Source organism: Anolis sagrei, chromosome X (assembly GCF_037176765.1).
Source record: "Anolis sagrei isolate rAnoSag1 chromosome X, rAnoSag1.mat, whole genome shotgun sequence".
In the NCBI taxonomy this organism is placed as follows: Eukaryota; Metazoa; Chordata; class Lepidosauria; order Squamata; family Dactyloidae; genus Anolis; species Anolis sagrei.
This window is the reverse complement of record NC_090034.1, coordinates 64700539-64719552: the sequence shown is the minus strand read 5'-3', so window position 1 is coordinate 64719552 and position 19014 is coordinate 64700539. Positions and strand designations below refer to the sequence as shown.

The 19014-nt window shown below is 42.4% G+C and overlaps 1 protein-coding gene across 10 annotated transcripts in view; it reads left to right on the top strand.

The window, feature by feature from the left end:
* The window catches only part of EPB41 (erythrocyte membrane protein band 4.1), a 199458-nt gene extending 180970 nt beyond the window's left edge, over window positions 1–18488 (top strand). For all 10 annotated transcript variants that reach the window (XM_060784647.2, XM_067473651.1, XM_060784643.2 and 7 more), the window contains 2 exons: window positions 3658–3779; window positions 9917–18488. In XM_060784647.2, the coding sequence (XP_060640630.2) occupies window positions 3658–3753 (96 nt within the window). In that variant the 3' untranslated portion in view covers window positions 3754–3779; window positions 9917–18488. The remainder of the gene's footprint in view (window positions 1–3657; window positions 3780–9916) is intronic.
* Window positions 18489–19014: the final 526 nt, after the last annotated feature.

The window sequence follows — 19014 nt, the reverse complement described above, 5'->3', positions numbered from 1 at the left end:
CTCTAACACAAGGTTCTTCATTTTTCTGAAGCCATAAAATTATTATAGCCGTAACCCACAAATCTTTTCTTTGTCGAAAGATTGTACATCTTTGATTTATAAGGTGCCAAAGAAAATGTAACAATTGTTTGCAGATGCAGTTGGATTTTATTTCTATCATAATCTACAACGTGACTATTATGCAAAGTGGCAGAAAATTAAAATATCAAATTTGGACCAGCAATATTGATTTATTTCACATATTTGTATCCTGCCCTTCTCACCCTAAAAAAGGCCTTACAACAGGCAGCGATTTGATGCCAATACATATAAATATTAAAAACAAGCAAATACAAAACACCATAGAATTAAACATTAATGATTAAAACATCAATTAAAATCATGTAATCCAGATTGTAGTCCAAGGCCTGTCCGATTGTCAATTCCATTAGTCTGTTTTCCTTATTTACTGGTTGAATGCTTGGTCCCACAGCTATGTCTTAAGTTTCTTCTTGGAAGACAGGAGGGAGGAAGCTGATCTGATTTCATTGGGGAAGGAGTTCCATAGCCGAGGGGCCACCACTGAGAAGGCCCTGTCTCTCGTCCCCACCAATCGCACTTGCGAAGGTGGTGGGATCAAAAGCAGGGCCTTCCCAGATTATCTTAACTAAAGCCAGCACTTTGAATTATGCCTGGTAGCAGACTGGCAACCAGTGGAGTTAACGCAACAGGGAGGTTGTATGCTCCCTGTTTGCTACTCTGGTGAGCAACCTGGCTGCCACCCATTGGACCATTTGAAGCTTTGAATGGTCTTCAGAGGCAACCCCACATAGAGCAGTAGTCTGTTTGGGATGTAACCAAAGCGCGGGCCACTATGGCCAAGTCTGACTTCCCAAGGTACGGGTGCAGCTGGCACACAAGCTTTAACTGTGCGAATGCTCCCCTGGCCACCGCAAACACCTGGGGCTCCAGTCCCAATGATGAATCCAGGAGGACTCCCAAGCTGTGAACCTGTGTCTTCGGGGGTGGGGGGTGTAAACCCGCTCAGCACAGGCTGTAACCCTATGCCCTTTTTGGCCTTGTGACTGAACAGAGGACCTCTGTCTTGTCTGGATTCAATTTAAATTTGTTCACCCTCATCCAGACCATCACAGCTGCCAAGCACCAGTTCAAGACCTGCCTCTTTAGCAGCAGGTGAAAAGGAGTGATCGAGTTGAACATCATCTGTGTACAGATGGCATCAAGCTCCAAAATTCTGCATAATCTCTCCCAGTGGCTTCATGTAGCTGTTAAGCAACATAGATTTGTCTCCTTTAAATGGTCTTTTAATCTTATAATGATGTTTTAATTAATGTTTAACTGTGTTTTTATTATTGTTGGCATCTAATGTTTGTTGGTTGTGAGCTGCCCTGAGTTGCCACTCCAGGGGTGAGAAAGACGGGATATAAATGTCTGAAATAAACAAATAAATACTGAGCCCTGCAGGACCCCACAGAACAAAGGTCAAGGGGCCAAGCAGGTGTCCCCCAGCTCCACCATCTGGGTCCGACCCTCCAGGAAGGGCCAGAGCCACTGCAAAACAGTACCTCTGAGCCCCATTCCAACGAGCCATTCCAGAAGGATACTGTGGTCTGTGGTATTAAAGGCCCCTGAAAGGTCCAGGAGAACCAACAGGGACACACCCCATCCAGTTACCTGCGTAGATCATCCACCAAGGCGACCAAGGCTATTTCGCTTCCATGTCCCAGTCTAAAGCCAGACTGTGCCGGATCCAGATAATCAGTTTCCTCCAAGGACACCTGGAGGTTTGAGGCCACCACACATTCCATGACTTTACCTAGAAAGGGGAGATTGGAAACTGGCCAAAAGTTATACAATTGAGTGGGGTCCAGTGATGGTTTGTTCAACACCAGTTTTATTACAGCCTCTTTTAGGCTGGCTGGAATCTTGCCTTCCTGTAGGGAGGCATTAACCACCACCTTCACCCACTCCTGCCAAAGCCCCTCTGGCTTCCTTTACCAGCAGGGGTCTAGGATACATGTGGTCACCCTCACTTCTCCAAGAATCTTGTCCACATCCTCAAGGTGAATTGAAATGAATCCATCAAAACTGGACAAGCAGGTGTTCGTATTACATCTTCAGAATCTGCCGTTAACATGGCATCCAGGTCAGAATGGATCAGAGCAACTTTGTTAGCAAAGAACCAAGTAGATGCTTCATAGCATTGGTGATGCTATATGGCCAATATATTATATATTTATGTATGCATAAGTCCAGAGTGGGGATATAGAGATCTCCCACATTTGAAAAAAAGGATATATTTCTGAAACCTTCATAAAAACAGTTTTGTTTTAATGAATTTTAAAAATCCTATCAGACAAATCACTTTGAAAGGACATAGTTTTAAATCAGCATGTAGAATCCTCCTCAAACTCCGACTTAATAACCCCAGGACAATGGCCTGCTTATGAGTGGAGGCTCTTATTGCTTCCACATTTTCTTGCACTCTAATGGCCCTAGATCTGCCAGGGATTTTCTTTTCAGTGTGGATCCTGGTGCCCAGAGAAATCCATAGCAAAAAAGTTTTCTGATTTGATACAGATGCATACACAAGCATGAAGCACGTATGGAACGTATTGTTGTTCAAGCGTATCGCTTGAACAACAAAGCCCTAATGTTCACCAGTCCTACTCATGATTGGTCCTGAAAACAGCAGAGCCTAACCTGCCAAATTAGACCTACCCACTACAGCCCACACAGTGCCCCCTTGAATTAATTTGCTCTGTTTCCATATTTTCTATGCCGTTATATATTGTCATCTACCTTACTAAACCACTTTATCCTTTAACTAGAATCATAGACTCATAGAATCAAAGAGTTGGAAGAGACCTCATGGGCCATCCAGTCCAACTCCCTGCCAAGAAGCAGGAATATTGCATTCAAATCACCCCTGACAGATGACCATCCAGCCTCTGTTTAAAAGCTTCCAAAGAAGAAGCCTCCACCACAACTAGATCACGTAGTGGTTTTCCTCCCCCTCTCCAAAATTAGTCTGCTGTTGCTAGCTATTTTTGTTATGTTGTTTTATGCTGTTTTTATGCTGTTTTAATTGTTATTGCTTTATTTTAATTGTATTCTGCTTGGGCTTGGGCCCCATGTAAGCCACCCCGAGTCCCTTCAGGGAGATGGAGGCGGGGTAGAAAAATAAAGTTGTTGTGGTTGTGGTTTTGGTTGTGGTTGTCCTCCTCCTCCTCCTTCTTGAAATATGGGAGCTCTTTCTGCCCCATTCTGTATATTACTATATTCATGTATAATTATAAACATTTAATCAAAAAGCCAACCCAAAAAAACTGGGTTGATTTATCCACAGGTCAGAGTTGAATACTATACCTTCTTAACTTAGATTAAGTGGAGTGGCAAAAGTAAAGAGCTTACCCATCCTAAAAAAACCTCACCAAGCCTCTTTACTCTCCCCACCACAGCTCCACTTCTGGCCTTTTGAATGCTTGGTCATTGTTCCCCTAAGGCAGCACTGGCACTTCCTCTTCTCTGTGGAATGAAGGTCTCCATGGGTCAAATCAAAAACTATAACGATGTTGACTTATACATGAGTATATATGGTTAGATCCTTACAAGAAACACAACTCAAATAGTTTGATCTTCATGCCTCCTGTCTAGGTTCTTGTACAGGCGATCAAAGAAGCAAAGGAACAACACCCAGACATGTCTGTGACCAAAGTGGTTGTCCACCAGGAGACTGAGATCGCAGAGTAAATAGCAAGGCCAGCTGTATTTATCAGGTAACATTCTCTTTAGCAACAGATTTTAACATTATTTATGAATGTGGATATTTTATTGACAAACATTTGCAAGGAAAATCTTTTCAGAATCTATCCTTAATACTAAAAGTACACGTTGAGCATCCCTTACCCGGAATTCTGAAATTGTCCGCAAAGATTTATTTATTTATTTACTACATTTGTATACCGCCCCTCTCAGCCCGGAGGCGACTTGAGGCGGTTCACAGTTAGCAATCAATGCCCCACAAAATAAAATACAGTCAAAATATTACATATAATATAAACCATATAAAAGCAATAAAACAATTAAAACCATAAAGTACAAGTCCTCAGCTTCTCATCGTTAAAATCATCGTTGCATAGTCCAATCGTTCCATAAGTCTCAATTAATTAGTTATACTGCGTCTGCAAATGCCTGCTCAAAAAGCCAGGTTTTAACTCTCTTTTGAAATGTCAGGAGGGAGGACGCTGACCTAATAACCCTAGGGAGGGCGTTCCATAGCCAGGGGGCCACCACTGTGAGGGCCCTGTCTCTCATTCCCGCCAATCGAATCTGCGAAGGAGGTGGGACCAAGAGCAGGGCCCCTCCAGACAATCTTAGACCCGTCGCAAACTAGCCTCCTGCGGGAGCAAACCTTGCCAGCACGTCCCTGACGTCATGAGACTCCGTCTCTCGCCCCGCCCCTTTCTCCGCCTCTTTCTCCGTGCCAGAGTGGTTTTTCCTTTGCTAGGACAGCATTGCCAGCGTACTCTCGTTGTTGGCAGAATTCAACAACGAGAGTACGCTGGCAATGCTGCCCTAGCAAAGGAAAAACCACTCTGGCACTGAGAAAGGGGCGGAGAAAGGGGCGGGGAGAGAGGCGCAGTCTCATGACGTCAGGGACGTGCTGGCAAGGTTTGCTCCTGCAGGAGGCTAGTTTGCGACGGGTCTTAAGCATATAAATCGTTCATAGGGAGAGATGCGTTCGGACAGGTAAACTGGGCCAGAACCATTTAGGGCTTTAAAGGCTAAAGCCAGCACTTTGAATTGTGCCCGGTAGCAAACTGGCAGCCAGTGGAGCTAGCACGACAGAGAAGTTGTGTGCTCCCTGAGCGCCGCTCCTGTTAACAACCTGGTTGCTGTCTGTTGGACCATTTGAAGCTTCCAAACAGTCTTCAAAGGCAGCCCCACATAGAGAGTGTTGCAGTAGTCTATACGGGATGTATATTCATGCATACATTTACTTTAAATATATATTGTTTAATATTGCTTTCAAGCTAACCATACATGAATTTTGTATTTAGACTTGGGTCTCATCTCCATGCATCTCATTATGTGTATATGTCATGAATAACTTTTCAATGACTTTGAAGCATAGATTCTTTTTATTGCAATTTCCAGTGTGAGAAGGTATATTAGATTACAGAAAACATTTAGACAAAGAATGACATTGGACATACATATACAGACATACAGCAACTACATTGGATTTACAATTGCATTGGTTAACAAACAAACAAAGGGGAATTACATTTTCACTCAACATTCACACATATTATTATTATTATTATTATTATTATTATTATTATTATTATCTTTATTTGTACCCCGTTAGCATCTCCCGAAGGACTCGATGCAGCTTACAAAGGCCAAGGCCTCAAAACACACATGTGCACGCATTCATCCACATGCATCCAAATATTACCATATCATTTTCTCCCTCCTTGGAGAAGCATCTGTTAGGCCAGACCCTGTTTTCCTACAGCCAGCCAATGCATAGTTCCAAAACTTCCATAACACCATACCTTCAAAACGCTGAAATGACAAAACTTCTTTCCCTAAGAACAGTGCCAAGGACCAGATCTCTGTTTTCCATACAGCAGAACCTGACTCCCTGCACAAAATCTAAGACTCCAAAAGCGCACTTCTTTCTCTTCCCTTGAGAAAGAAACCCCAAAGTGACCAGACTGCTCCCGTGCAAATCTGCCACTCTCCGAATACACCATCTCTCTCCTTCCCATGGAGCAGAGCATGGCGGGTGGAACAGACTCCTCGGTCTGCCACAATTTGAGCATTATTAGACTGAGTCTTTTATAGGAATATTCTGTTGATGTAGTCCCAAAGTTGTAAATTAATGATAGACGTTTTCCATCCTGGATCCATCCCAGTTACCTGGCCAGATGTTGATCTTCTTGATTGGTGTTGACAAACACAAGGCTTGTGTTGACTTCCTTCTTAACATAAGGAATGTTGCAAACATTTCCGTTATCACTGTCCCAGTTCTCATTAGCAAGTCCAGCAAGCAGGTAGTTAGTCATTGCAGGCCTTAATATTATACTGGTGTTACCAAAATTATTAACTCCATCCATACAACCTCCATTCTTCCATTCATTCCCACACATCATATTAAATTCACATTTATCAAATTTGCACATTGAATTTCTTATTACATATTTATGCAAATACAGGTACAGGCAGCCCCTGAGTTACAAGCATCCAACTTACAAATGACTCCTAGTTAAGAATGGGGGTGAGACCACAAGAAGTGAGAGGAATCTTCCCCCTAGGAAGGAAATTCACTCAGTAGAAAAAGGAAAAACAAGGAGGCGATAGGGCCTCTTCAAGGAGAAGATGGGGTAATGCTGACAGGGTGTAGGGAAAGGGCAGAACTACTTAATGCCTTCTTTGCCTCGGTCTTCCCACAAAAAGAAAGTCATCTTCAACCTCAGCAAGATGGAGTAGATGAGGGATTCTATGAAAGAGTTATCCGGAGGAAAAGGGGTCTCCACTAAAGCGAGGGGAAATCTTCTAAACAAGGCCACAGGCAGGAAAAAAAAAGACCACAAGGGCATTAACCCTTCCCTATGCTATTCAAAGCTAGGGGAAGGGGGAGAGAGCGAGCGAACCATCTATAATACAAATATAGAATCACAGAATCAAAGAGTTGGAAGAGACCTCATGTGCCACCCAGTCCAATCCCCACCAAGAAGCAGGAATATTGCATTCAAATCACCCTTGACAGATGGCCATCCAGCCTCTGTTTAAAAGCTTCCAAAGAAGAAGCCTCCACCACACTCCGGGGCAAAGAGTTCCACTGCTGAATGGCTCTCACAGTCAGGAAGCTCTTCCTCATGTTCAGATGGAATCTCCTCTCTTGTAGTTTGACGCCATTGTAACGCGTCCTAGTCTCTAAGGAAGCAGAAAACAAGCTTGCTCCCTCCTCCCTGTGGCTTCCTCTCACATATTTATACATGGCTATCATATCTCCTCTCAGCCTTCTCTTCTTCAGGCTAAACATGCCCAGCTCCTTAAGCCACTCCTCATAGGGCTTGTTCTCCAGACCCTTGATCATTTTAGTCGCCCTCCTCTGGACACATTCCAGCTTGTCAATATCTCTCTTCAATTGTGGTGCCCAGAATTGGACACAATATTCCAGATGTGGTCTAACCAAAGCAGAATAGAGGGGTAGCATGACTTCCCTGGACCTAGACACTATGCTCCCATTGATGCAGGCCAAAATCCCATTGGCTTTTTTTGCCGCCACATCACATTGTTGGCTCATGTTTAACTTGTTGTCCACGAGGACTCCAAGATCTTTTTCACACGTACTGCTCTCAAGCCATGCGTCCCCCATTCTGTATCTTTGCATTTCATTTTTCCTGCCAAAGTGGAGTATCTTGCATTTGTCACTGTTGAACTTCATTTTGTTAGTTTTGGCCCATCATCTCTCTAATCTGTCAAGATCGTTTTGAATCCTGCTCCTGTTCTCTGGAGTATTGGCTATCCCTCCCAATTTGGTGTCGTCTGCAAACTTGATGATCATGCCTTCTAGCCCTTCATCTAAGTCATTAATAAAGATGTTGAACAGGACCGGGCCCAGGACAGAACCCTGCTTGTGGCACTGAGCTTGTCACTTCTTTCCAGGATGAAGAGGAAGCATTGGTGAGCACCCTCTGGGTGGAGTTGCACTTGAAAACGTGCCTGTTGTGACTTACATACAAAGTCAATGTAAAAACAAAGTTTACAGAACATTTCTTGTTTTTAACTTGGGGACTGCATGTATTCCAAAATCTGAAAAAAAAAATCCAAAACACTTCTGGTCCCAAGCTCTTCAGATAAGGGATACTCAACTGGTATTTTCAATCTGTTCTAACGAGACTTTACATGTAAGAGTGGGTAGAGGTGTTGGAACGTGAATTGATTTTTTTTAATGAATGTTTTTATGGGGCAACAACAAAGGAGTTTACAAAGATATGTTCGGAATGATCAAGAGGGCAGTTCAGTTCTTCCACTGATAACAAATCACGTCCTGCCTTTTCAGACTTGTTTGAACTTTAGCTGTCCACTGATATTTTCATTAAATGAATGATCTAAATAAACTCGACATGAAATAGCATCTCAAAGCCTGGGCCTGGAGAACATACAGCCTGAAGGCACCATGTCTTGTTGTGGCCTGTTAAAGTTCTTTCCATCACCATTATGCACTGTTGCAAGCTAACTAAATGAATCTGTGTTTTGAACATCTAAGTGAACTTTATGCTGGAGGTAGAATGCAAACCAAGTTTCTGTCCTACAATCTCCAATGGCATTACCCTAAATTCTAATGTGAGCTTAAAGCTGTGCCTTCAGTATTCTCTGTCGTCCACTGTATTCTTCATAACAGTTACCTCTAGTGTTAAAACAAAAAATACATTATGCTGAGCAAAAGTATAACTAGAACATTTTGGGAGATTCTCATATCACATTTTATTTGCATTTTTTTCAAATAGCTAGAAAACTTTCAGCACATTTTATTTGATTTTGTTTTGGAAAAATGGCATTCATAACCATTTTGAAAAGAAAAATAATGTTATATCCTTTTGGCAAATGTGAATTTCCATGAACATCTGGAGACCACCTTTTGAAATACACTAGTCAAGGAAAGGCATGCCCTTGTTAGAAATCAACCCTTTGAAAAGGTGATGTTCACAAGCACAGGTAACTCAGCTGTTAAGCTGATAAATTATATCTTTGAACTGCCAGGGACAAAGACATGCCACTACACAATAAAAATGTATACTTAGCTAGCAGAGTTTTAAAAAATGTTTCTTTGAAGATTGTATGATTGTACTCACTGCTTCTCAAAGCAGACATATAGTTAACTGTTCCTGCATAAGTCTAAAAGACATCTGCTTTGACTGAAGTCCAAAATCATACTTCAGCCACCTCCACTGAAGTCTAAAGCAAACTGCTAACATTGAAGTTCAAAATACAGACAACAAAATGTAGTCTAAACATTCTCAGCACAATCACATGTCTGTAGCCCCTCTCACAACAAAATGGCAGTCAAAATGGCAAATCAATATATACATACAATACAGGCCAGCAAACATTAATATACATTAATAAACAAATAGTGAAGGCTTGAAAGGTTGCTATTTCCAACATTTTGAAACTTGGGTTTCTTGCCTTGGAATGTAGGGTGCTGAATATGTGGCAGTTTGCATAAACGGAAATTTTATTTGTTATGTATCACAAGTACTTATTTGATCACTCTCAAAACAATATGCAGTGCAATCAATAACTTTATAGTTAAAATGATTCATTCATTTCCAATGATTTTAAAATAGACTTTTAAATTTTGTTTTAGACACGTAACACAAAATGTAAAAGCCTATTTTAAAACCAGTGAAAATGAATTATGTGATTTTGAGAAAGCTCTACAACAGGCATGAGCAAACTTCAGCCTTCCAGCTGTTTTGGACTTAAATTTCCTCAATTCTTAACAGTCTCAGGTCCCTTCCTTTCCTTCCTCAGCCGCTTAAGCAGTCAATGTGTTACTATTTATTCATTCATTTTATTTCTTTGTACGCTTCCTTTGTCTCTCACGCTTCTCTCAGAGAGGGGGACCCAAAGTGGCTCACAAAGAATGTAATTAAGAGCCTTCACAATAAATTTTAAAAACAGTTTTTAAAAGTAAAGTGATGATAATAGAATATAGTAAAACTACACATACTTTATGTCATATGTGAAAGGAGCATTCCTGCATATTTGTATTTATTCATTTGCTGGCCCATCCTTCTCTGATTGCAAAACAATGCCACCAATTCACTGGCCAGGTCTTGCAGCATTCTTTATCCTTTCTTCGTAGCCCTAATGTGCTTTTCTGTTTTTCTAGATGACAGCCGTTTTCCGGCTGCGAAGGCCACAAAGATGATATACCAGCAAAACTGCAAGGGAAACTACCTTGGAGCACCGTCACCTCAAACTTGCCAGACTTCTTCCCAGTCAAACATTTGATCATTGATTACTAGGAACTTGTGCTTGTAGATGTTTACTTTGGATTCTTCTTAATACAGTAAATCCTTTTTGATTATCATTTTTATATTGTGACTGACAATATGTCATACTTTTCACAGTACTGAAATATTTTTTACAGGTTTCCATGATCTTTTCTTTGCTTCCCTTTCCCTTTTTTCTTTTTTATCATCCTCATTTGGAATTCCCTTTCCCACCACTTTTTCTGGATGTATATTATGACGTCAAAGTCCCGTGCAAAAGGAACCTGTAGGGCTTCCCCAAAGTGGTTGCCTTTTTTTCTATATTGCCCTTTTTTCCTCCCTCCCTCCCTCCCTCCCTCCTGCTCCCTCCCTCCCTCCCTCCTGCTCCCTCCCTCCCTCCTGCTCCCTCCCTCCTGCTCCCTCTATTCCTGGAGCAGTTTGCAGTCTCTCATACATCTTCAGCACGTTCTAGTATGGCAGTATCGATTCCTTAGAAGTAGACCCTCTTTCTAGACAAGTCAGGAAATCTGTTTGTTCCAGATTTTACTTGCCTCCTGTAATGAATCCGAACCCCAGAGTTCCCCGGGTGCAGTTATTTCATATGTACCAGGCACAGATCTCCCTATCTTTGTACTTCTGGATTTCCCTAGCTTTTGTGGGCTTGTGAGCCAGTAGATTTTTTAACTCAGCAAGGGGTATGGTATTTGCACAGGTATTTCTGTAGTTCTCTAGAGTTAGGAATAACGAAAGTTGCTTTACCTTTTATACTGTGAATTTTAGAGCTTTTAAATGAACTGTGACAAGGCATTTTTGCCTTCCTTCACTCTATTTCCCTTCCTCCTTGTACTTGTTTTGCACTCCTTGAAAGTCTGTATCTCTTGTTCATCCCATATGCCACTTTTTCTTTCATTTTGTTTACCATTCAGTTATGCTTTAGTAGAGTTTAAGAGGATTGGACTCCGAATGCCGTGAAGTAGACTGTGATTTGCAATAGTTCCCCACCACGACCCCTGTTATTTGTGCTGGTTTTGATTTTCTTTTTGATAGAGTAGGTTTAAACCATGAAGATTTTTAAGCACTATTTAAACTGGGGAAGCCCATGTGGTGGAGTGGCTTTAGCACTGGACTACAAGTCTGGAGATCAGGGTTCAAATCCCCATTGAGCTGTGGAAACCCACTTGGGCAAGTTACACTGTCTTCATATCAGAGGAAGGCAAAGGTAACCCTCCTCTGGACAGATTTTCCCAATGAAACCCCACCACAGGGTCGCCACAAGTCAGAAACAAACATAAAGGCACGCAATGAAACCTACCGTATTTTCTGGCATATAAGACTACTTTTTAACCCAAGAAAATCTTCTCAAAAGTCAGGAGTCATCTTATATGCCGGGAGTCGTCTTATATGCACTCGACGAGATCGCCCCTAGACACCCTCTCCAACCCCACCGAAATCGGTCTCCTTGGTTCACCGAGGAACTTTGATTGATGAAGCGGGAAAAGAGACGGCTAGAGGGCGTGTGGCGAGAACTCCATGACAGAGCATCGAGATCTGCTTATGAGGCATTTAAGGAGTCCTATGAGCATGCTATCATCGAAGCAAAGTTGGTAGGGGGTGAGGGACCGCCTCACCCCCTACCAACTCCAGAGATCCCTTCGTTCTGAGGACCAAGATTTATTGGAAGTTCCCAGTTTTAAGACCTTGTGTCTAAGAGCAACCAGACACAGACGCCTCTTTGATAGCATCTGCTAGCTCACGCCCGGCAAAATTGTTTAAAATAATCCGATCTTTAACAATGGTCCCTAACATCCCAAAAAGTGATGATCAGGCCCCTTCAGCCGAGGCTTTTCAGAGCTATTTCGCAGACAAAATCTCTTACTAGACCGGGACCTTCCCGCCACAATTGATACAGTGACAGAACTTGAGACTCCGTGGCCACTTGCTGGGCCCATCCTCGACCGGTTCATCCCGCTGGATGCAGAGCCTGTCGATAGGCTCATAGCTGCAGCTAGACCGACCACTTGCTCCCTCGATCCGTGTCCCTCTTAGTTGGTGAAATCCTGCTTGGAGGGATTACGTGACCCTCTGTTGAAGATTATAAACCGCTCCCTTGAGCAAGGAGTTTTTCCAGAGGGTTTAAAAGAGGCAGTGGTCTCTCCCCTGCTGAAGAAACCAGACTTAGATTGTTCGGTTCCCTCCAGTTACCACCCAGTTTTGAATCTCTCGTTCCTGGGCAAGGTGATTGAGAGGGCAGCAGCAGAGCAATTGCAGCAGTTCTTAGACGACACAGCCGGACTAGATCCCATCCATTCTGGCTTCCGTGCGGGGCATGGGACAGAGACTGTGTTGGTCTCCATCACGGATCACCTTCAATGCCAGCTTGACCAAGGCGCCTCAGCGCTGCTCGTGTTATTGGATCTCACAGCAGCATTTGACATAGTCGATTACAATCTTTTGACCCACCGCCTTGCTGTTGCTGGAGTTAGGGGGACAGCTTTAACTTGGCTGTCCTCCTTTCTTCACAACCATGGACAGCGAGTGGAGAAGGCAGGTCTGGTCTCTGAGAGGTCCCCTCTACTTTGTGGGGTTCCTCAGGGGGCCATTCTCTCCCCTCTGTTGTTTAACATCTATATGCGACCACTTGCTCAGCTGGTTCGAGGTTTTGGGCTTGAGTGTTATCAGTACGCCGATGACACTCAGCTTGTGCTGAAGATGGAAGGCCGTCCGGACTCTGTACCCGATAATTTTCATCAGTGCCTTGAGGCCGTTACTGGATGGCTGCGTGCCAGCAGGTTGAGGGTGAATCCAGCAAAGACGGAGATCCTATGGCTGGGTCGACAGGGCAGTGGGGACATCCAGCTGCCTACCCTGGATGGCGAGGCGCTACGCCCGTCATCGTTGGTAAAGAGTCTGGGAGTCCTTTTGGACCCTCTGCTGACGATGGAGGCTCAGGTCTCCGCCGTTAGCAGAACCGCCTTTTTTCATCTGCGGCAGGCTAGACGGCTGGCTCCCTACCTGTCCAGGGACGACCTAGCTACGGTGATCCAGGCCACGGTCATCTCAAGACTGGACTACTGTAACGCCCTCTACATTGGCCTTCCTCTGTCGGTGATCTGGAAGCTCAAGTTGGTACAAAATGCAGCTGCTCGGCTTCTTGCGGGATTTCCGATGAGATGCCACATAACACCAATCTTACTGCAGCTGCATTGGTTACCAATTGAGCACCGGATCACTTTTAAAGTGATGGTACTTACCTTTAAGGCCTTATATGGTCTGGGGCCGATGTACCTGAGGGACCGCCTCACCCCCTACCAACCCCAGAGATCCCTTCGTTCTGAGGACCAAGATTTATTGGAAGTTCCCAGTTTTAAGACCTTGCGTCTAACAGCAACCAGACACAGAGCCTTTACAGCAGTGGCACCATCACTCTGGAACACTCTGCCACCTGAAGTCCGTGCCTTGCGGGACTTATCAGCGTTCCACAGGGTACGTAAGACATATTTGTTGCGACAGGCTTTTGATCTTTGATACTGCTGTTTTTAAAAAGTGTTTTAGATTTTAGTCTGTTCTTGTAAGCTGCTCTGAGCCCTAGGGGAGTGGCGGCATATACGTTTGAATAATAAATAAATAAATAAATAGAGTGGGTGCTGAAACTTCCAATCCGGATTGGAGAATCTGTGGTTGCCGCACGTTGTGGTGGGAGCTCAAAAATGGCAGTGGCCGCGTCCCTGCCGTATGCAGCAACTTTATGAAAGCATTAAGGGCGATGCTGTACAAATATGGTAGAAGAAAATCCATTCATCAGGATTCGTGGACTTAATGCGGTCCCGATGGTGAGGTGAAGGGGCGACTCATCGGGAAGGTGTAAGTGAAGAGTGGAGCAAGCTGCAGGCATCCGGGGCGCCTGGGGTATGGAAAAAAGAGATAGAGTGGCTCTGGGCCCAGAAAAACACACCTCTTTTACCTGTCTGGCCCGCCCTTGTATCCCATTACCATACCTCCTCCTCTGCCTCTCAGATCTCGCTCCTGAAGACTGCACTGAAGCGGTGCAGGTGCGCATGTGGGAGATCTGAGAGGCAGAGGAGGAGGTACAGTAATAGGAAATTTACCATATTGAAATCAAATCTGGTGCTTTTTAATTTTTTATTTGGTGTGCATTGGAAGAGGGGTAGTCTTATACGGCGAGTATATCTCCCATTCATCTTATATGCCGGAAAATACAGTAATTTAAACTTGGGAACGCTGGCAACATATCAGAGTCCAGCTCCATCCCTTAAGAGACCATCCAGAATTTCAGTGTTTTCATTTAGTGCTTTTGCAAAATTAGGCCTTTTGGAGGAGAGTGCACTTGTGTTCCTCTTTAAAAAGTTCCTTACATGTCAATGTCATAATGTATAGTTTGCTTGGGTGCATTTTGTAGAGCACGCTGCTGTAAACATTGCATTGGAGACACTTCTATAATCCCATCCAAATTGAAGGGAGACGTAGAACAAGCGACAAATGGTCCATAGCAAATTGCTTCTTTAGTTCCATGACTGCTGTGCTGGAATGAAGTATCGGAGTCCAAATTGATCTCAGGTCTCAACATTTCAATCCAAGCATTGCCATCAAAACTAATATTCATAATAGTCATATGAGCAAGACCAGGATTGTTTGTAGGAATACCACTCTGGGGATTGTTTTCTTGTCATATATACATTGCCTGGAATACTGTTGGGGAGTTGTGACTATGTAAGCCTGGCCTGGGCCAACTTTGGTCCTCCCTCCAGGTGTTTTGGACTTCAACTCCCACAATTCCTAACAGCACCTGGAGGAAGGGTCAAATTTGCCCCAGGCCTGGGATAAATACATACATGCCCCTTAAGGAATAAGTGTAAAGCAATCACAATAGTGCAGCTTACATATTCATAACTACACTTCAGGATTCTGGCCATTGTCACTGCGGGTATGATGGATGATGAGATGCCAAATTCATAAATAGAATTGGCAATGCTAAAAACATTCAGTGATCTATAAAATTCTATTCTGAACATTCTGTTCTATTTTAATACCGTGCGCAGTGTTACTTCTGAGACTAGTGTGAAATTGACATGGTATTGAGTGGGTTGCATCAACAACAGGGGTGGGAAAGGGGGACTCATTTCTAGCAAACTGGATGTTGGAAGCTAATCCTTTGTGTAGTTTTAGGTTAAGAAGACAAATACATTGTTAAAGGAATTTCAGTTTTGTGAATGTTGAGTGCGGTTTACTATTTAATTAGAACACGTCTTTAAGCTTTGTGGACATATCACACTTAACTTCATTAGGGAGTCAGTATAAAAACACAGAATTAAGATGAGGATATAATTCAACTCTGCTTGATCAATTTTGCTATCATCTGCAATGGGGCACTGCCAGCCATAAAAGATTCTAGTAGTTATCTGAGTAAGGCTAAACTATTTGTGATGTGTTGTTTTAGCCCCTCCTCTACACAAATTAAAGTCATAAGACTAGACTTTTTAAAAGTCAGTACATAGCACTTAAACTAATTTATTTATTGTGGATCGTAACTTTGGATGTTTCACATTTTGGTACTCATGCAGCCTTCTCTTGCATAGAAAACGTAAAGCAGAAGACTATGAGGTAGGGGGAGCCATTATTCTCAAGATGCATGTTTGAGGTGATAGACCTTACCATAAGTACAGCACTATTGCTCCTTTATTATGGCAACCATTCTTCCTCCAGGTGTTTTACGAAGATACCTTGTCCTCTCACCATCTGTTGTTCAGTGTGAATTGTTCCTTTTTCTGTTTAGCATTTCCAGTGACTTTTGCATGACATGTGAATCTGTCATCAAATAAGTGTTTAGAAACATGCATCTTAAATGGACCCTTTCCTAATCACAGGTCCACTTGTTTCTTTTCCTTTTGAAGAGTGCTTCACCTGCAGTTCTTTTGGTCCCCAAATCCAATCCCCCTTTTTGTAATGTATTTCTTTTCAAAACCCTCGGCCTGTTTTTCTTTTCTGTCATATTACTTAGCTTTTTGTGCACACCTAAATTTCACACACATAGCTGACTCTTTAAATGTTTAGCATTGCTTTAAATCAGGGGGCTCCGAACTGAGGCCCATGGCCTGGATGTGGCCCGCCAAGGTCTTTTTTCCAGTCCCTGCCGCTACCACCACATGTGCGCGCCTGGCTGGCACATGCTTGCATGGCGCATGCATGTGGCAGCAGCAAGTGTGTGTGTGGCTTTGCTGAGAGCAAGTAAGTGTGTGTAGTGGTGTGTGTGTGTGTGGTGAGGGCAAGTGAGTGGGCGGCGGACGCGAGTGTGTGGTGGTGGTGGGCAGCAAGTGTGTGTGTGCAGTGGTGTGTGTGTGTGTGTGTGTGTGTGCAGTGGTGGTACAGCTGAGGCATTTTGCATACATGCCGAGGCATTTTGCATACATGCACACCCAACACATGCACAGTAAGCGCACACCTGAGTCATGCTGTGCATACCTGCTCACAATTAAAGTCTGGCCCTTCAACAGTTTGAGGAACCACGAACCAACTCTGTTAAAAAAAAATTGGGGACCTCTGCTTTAATTGAAAACTAATCTCAAGAATAGGCAGCATTGCAAGGAAGTGGACAGACAATTGGAGACACTTTTTGTTGTTATGGAATTTGTCCATTAGAGACCATCTTGAGAAATAGTTTAGATATTTAAGACTAAGATGATTAAAAGTTAGACATGCTTTCTGCAACCGAAGCTGAACATGTCCAAAAGAAGACTCACCTTTGGGTACAATTCAAGATTTTTGCACAAAACAATACAAGTTAAATCTCTCCCAAGTAATTAATTCTGTGTGGAGAAATACTGGATTTAGTTTTTTGGGATGTGGGAATCAAGCTACACATGCATGACATTCCTTCAGTCATTCTCCTTCTCATGATGATAACGAGAGCAAGGTCCAGTGTTGAGTCAGATTTTCCATCCTTAGAAAATCTGACTCAGCAATTCTGCGTTCTAGATTTTACTAGATATTCCCTACATACTTTTAAGCTTAATTTTGCAGCAGCAAGGGCTCAAAACCTGTTTAACAGCAGCAGCAGCAGCAACAACAAATAACATGGAATTTCTTGGAACCTGAATTCTGTGTCCAGTCCCACATTACACAAGCCAACAAAATCAAACTTTTTTATAATCAGAAATTAGAATTGCACAGTTTAAATCAATTTTTATGCTGATTTTAAATATGACTTTTTTCCCATCTTCTTAAAATATAACAAATGGTACATTACTGCAGATTACTGTAAAGTATGCACATTTCACATCATATTTGTGTCACACAAGCCAACAAGTATTTCTCATCAGAAGTAATTTTAGGTCATTCTTATAGAGTTTTTATAGAAATCTGTGTTTATTTTTTCTCTATCACGTGTAGTTTTTGCAATGAGGCTAATTGAATAATTCATTCATTTATGCAGTGATATCAATTAGATTCTATTGATATCAGTACGTAAATCCATTAATTATTTGATTAGCCTCGTCGCAAAAACTACACGTGATAGAGAAAATAAACACAGATCTGAATTCAGGGGAAAAAACTCTAGAAGAATGACCTAAAATTATATCTGATGAAAAATAATTGTTGGCTTGTGTTATTTGACTTTTCTTCTACAAAATTTCAACATTCATCCAACTTTAATATTTTCACTGTGCTGCACGGAAACTGTTTATCTTGGCTTAGAAAACATCCTTTTCCTGATTACCCAGGGCAGCTAGAATCACCTCCTCTTTGCAATTAGGCAGAGGACAGTATTTGCAAACTGGAAAAGAGCTTCCATTTCTTGTGAAGGAGGAACCGTACTAGTGGCTGTCCTCTCCCACTTGGCACCATCCCATGGAAAGTCTGTAGAATGAATTCGGCTCCAAGCATGTTCAGCACTTACAGTAATCACAGTAAATGAGATGTCGTTGATATAATGTTGTATAATGCAGAGACGACAGCATCATGACCCAATCACACCCTTCTCCAGTTGTCTTAACTGTATAATAAATGGAAGCTATTTATGATTGATTGAATGAATGTGTGTACAGATGGAAGAGGAAGAGCATGATGATTCATACTAACCAAATTGAAGGAAAATACTATAATTTCACTTGCAAATAACAGAAATTTTTGTGGAGGAGATTCTTAAATTGTGGTTTGCCATTTTCATGCAGTGTATAATTAAAACATTTATCATCCATGTTTGGGGTTTTTTTACACGTTGGATCACAATTTTTTTCAGTATTGATATGAAGGAGCTTTGTAAAAAAATTTAAGACAATGGTGAATTGTATACAATTGCGAATTTCTTTCTTTTAAAAAATAGCAAAACTTTATAGCTCATGTAGCTTTTATTTTGGATTTTTGTAGTCAAAGGGAAAAATAGCTGTAGCATTTAGACATAAGTGTTCAAACCTGCTACTTGTATTGCGTTTTCAATAAATTTTCAAATATGAAGGTGGCATTCTATAGTTATTCTTTAAACTTTTATTTCTCCAGCAAAGACTGAATTGCCAAGGAGCTTTCTCTTCCTCCTGATCAAATCTCCAGCATGTCTTTATGGGCGCCTTTTATTACCTCCCCATTTAAAGCTGTACCTGTTTATCTACTCACATTGCTGTTTTCAATCTGCTAGGTGAGCAGCAGCTGAGGCTGATGGCAAGAGCTCACCCTGACCTGGGCTTGAATGGCCAACCTTTCGATCAGCATGATTTCTGCATCTTAGCAGTTTAACCCACTGTGCTAAGCGAGAGGCAACCATGAAAACTGTGTGCTCAATTATCTAAGGCAAACAATTGGCATAATAAAGCTTACTGGGTACAAGTTAACTAGCAAAGAAAGTGGGATGATGGTCACATTAGGAGTCAAGGCTCTTCTGGACTCTTGGGCCACTTCTTAAACACACTTCTGGAATGAGGTTCGTGTATTCCATGCATAGTAACATTCAAGAATATGTGTATATTACCTTTTGAACATTGTACTC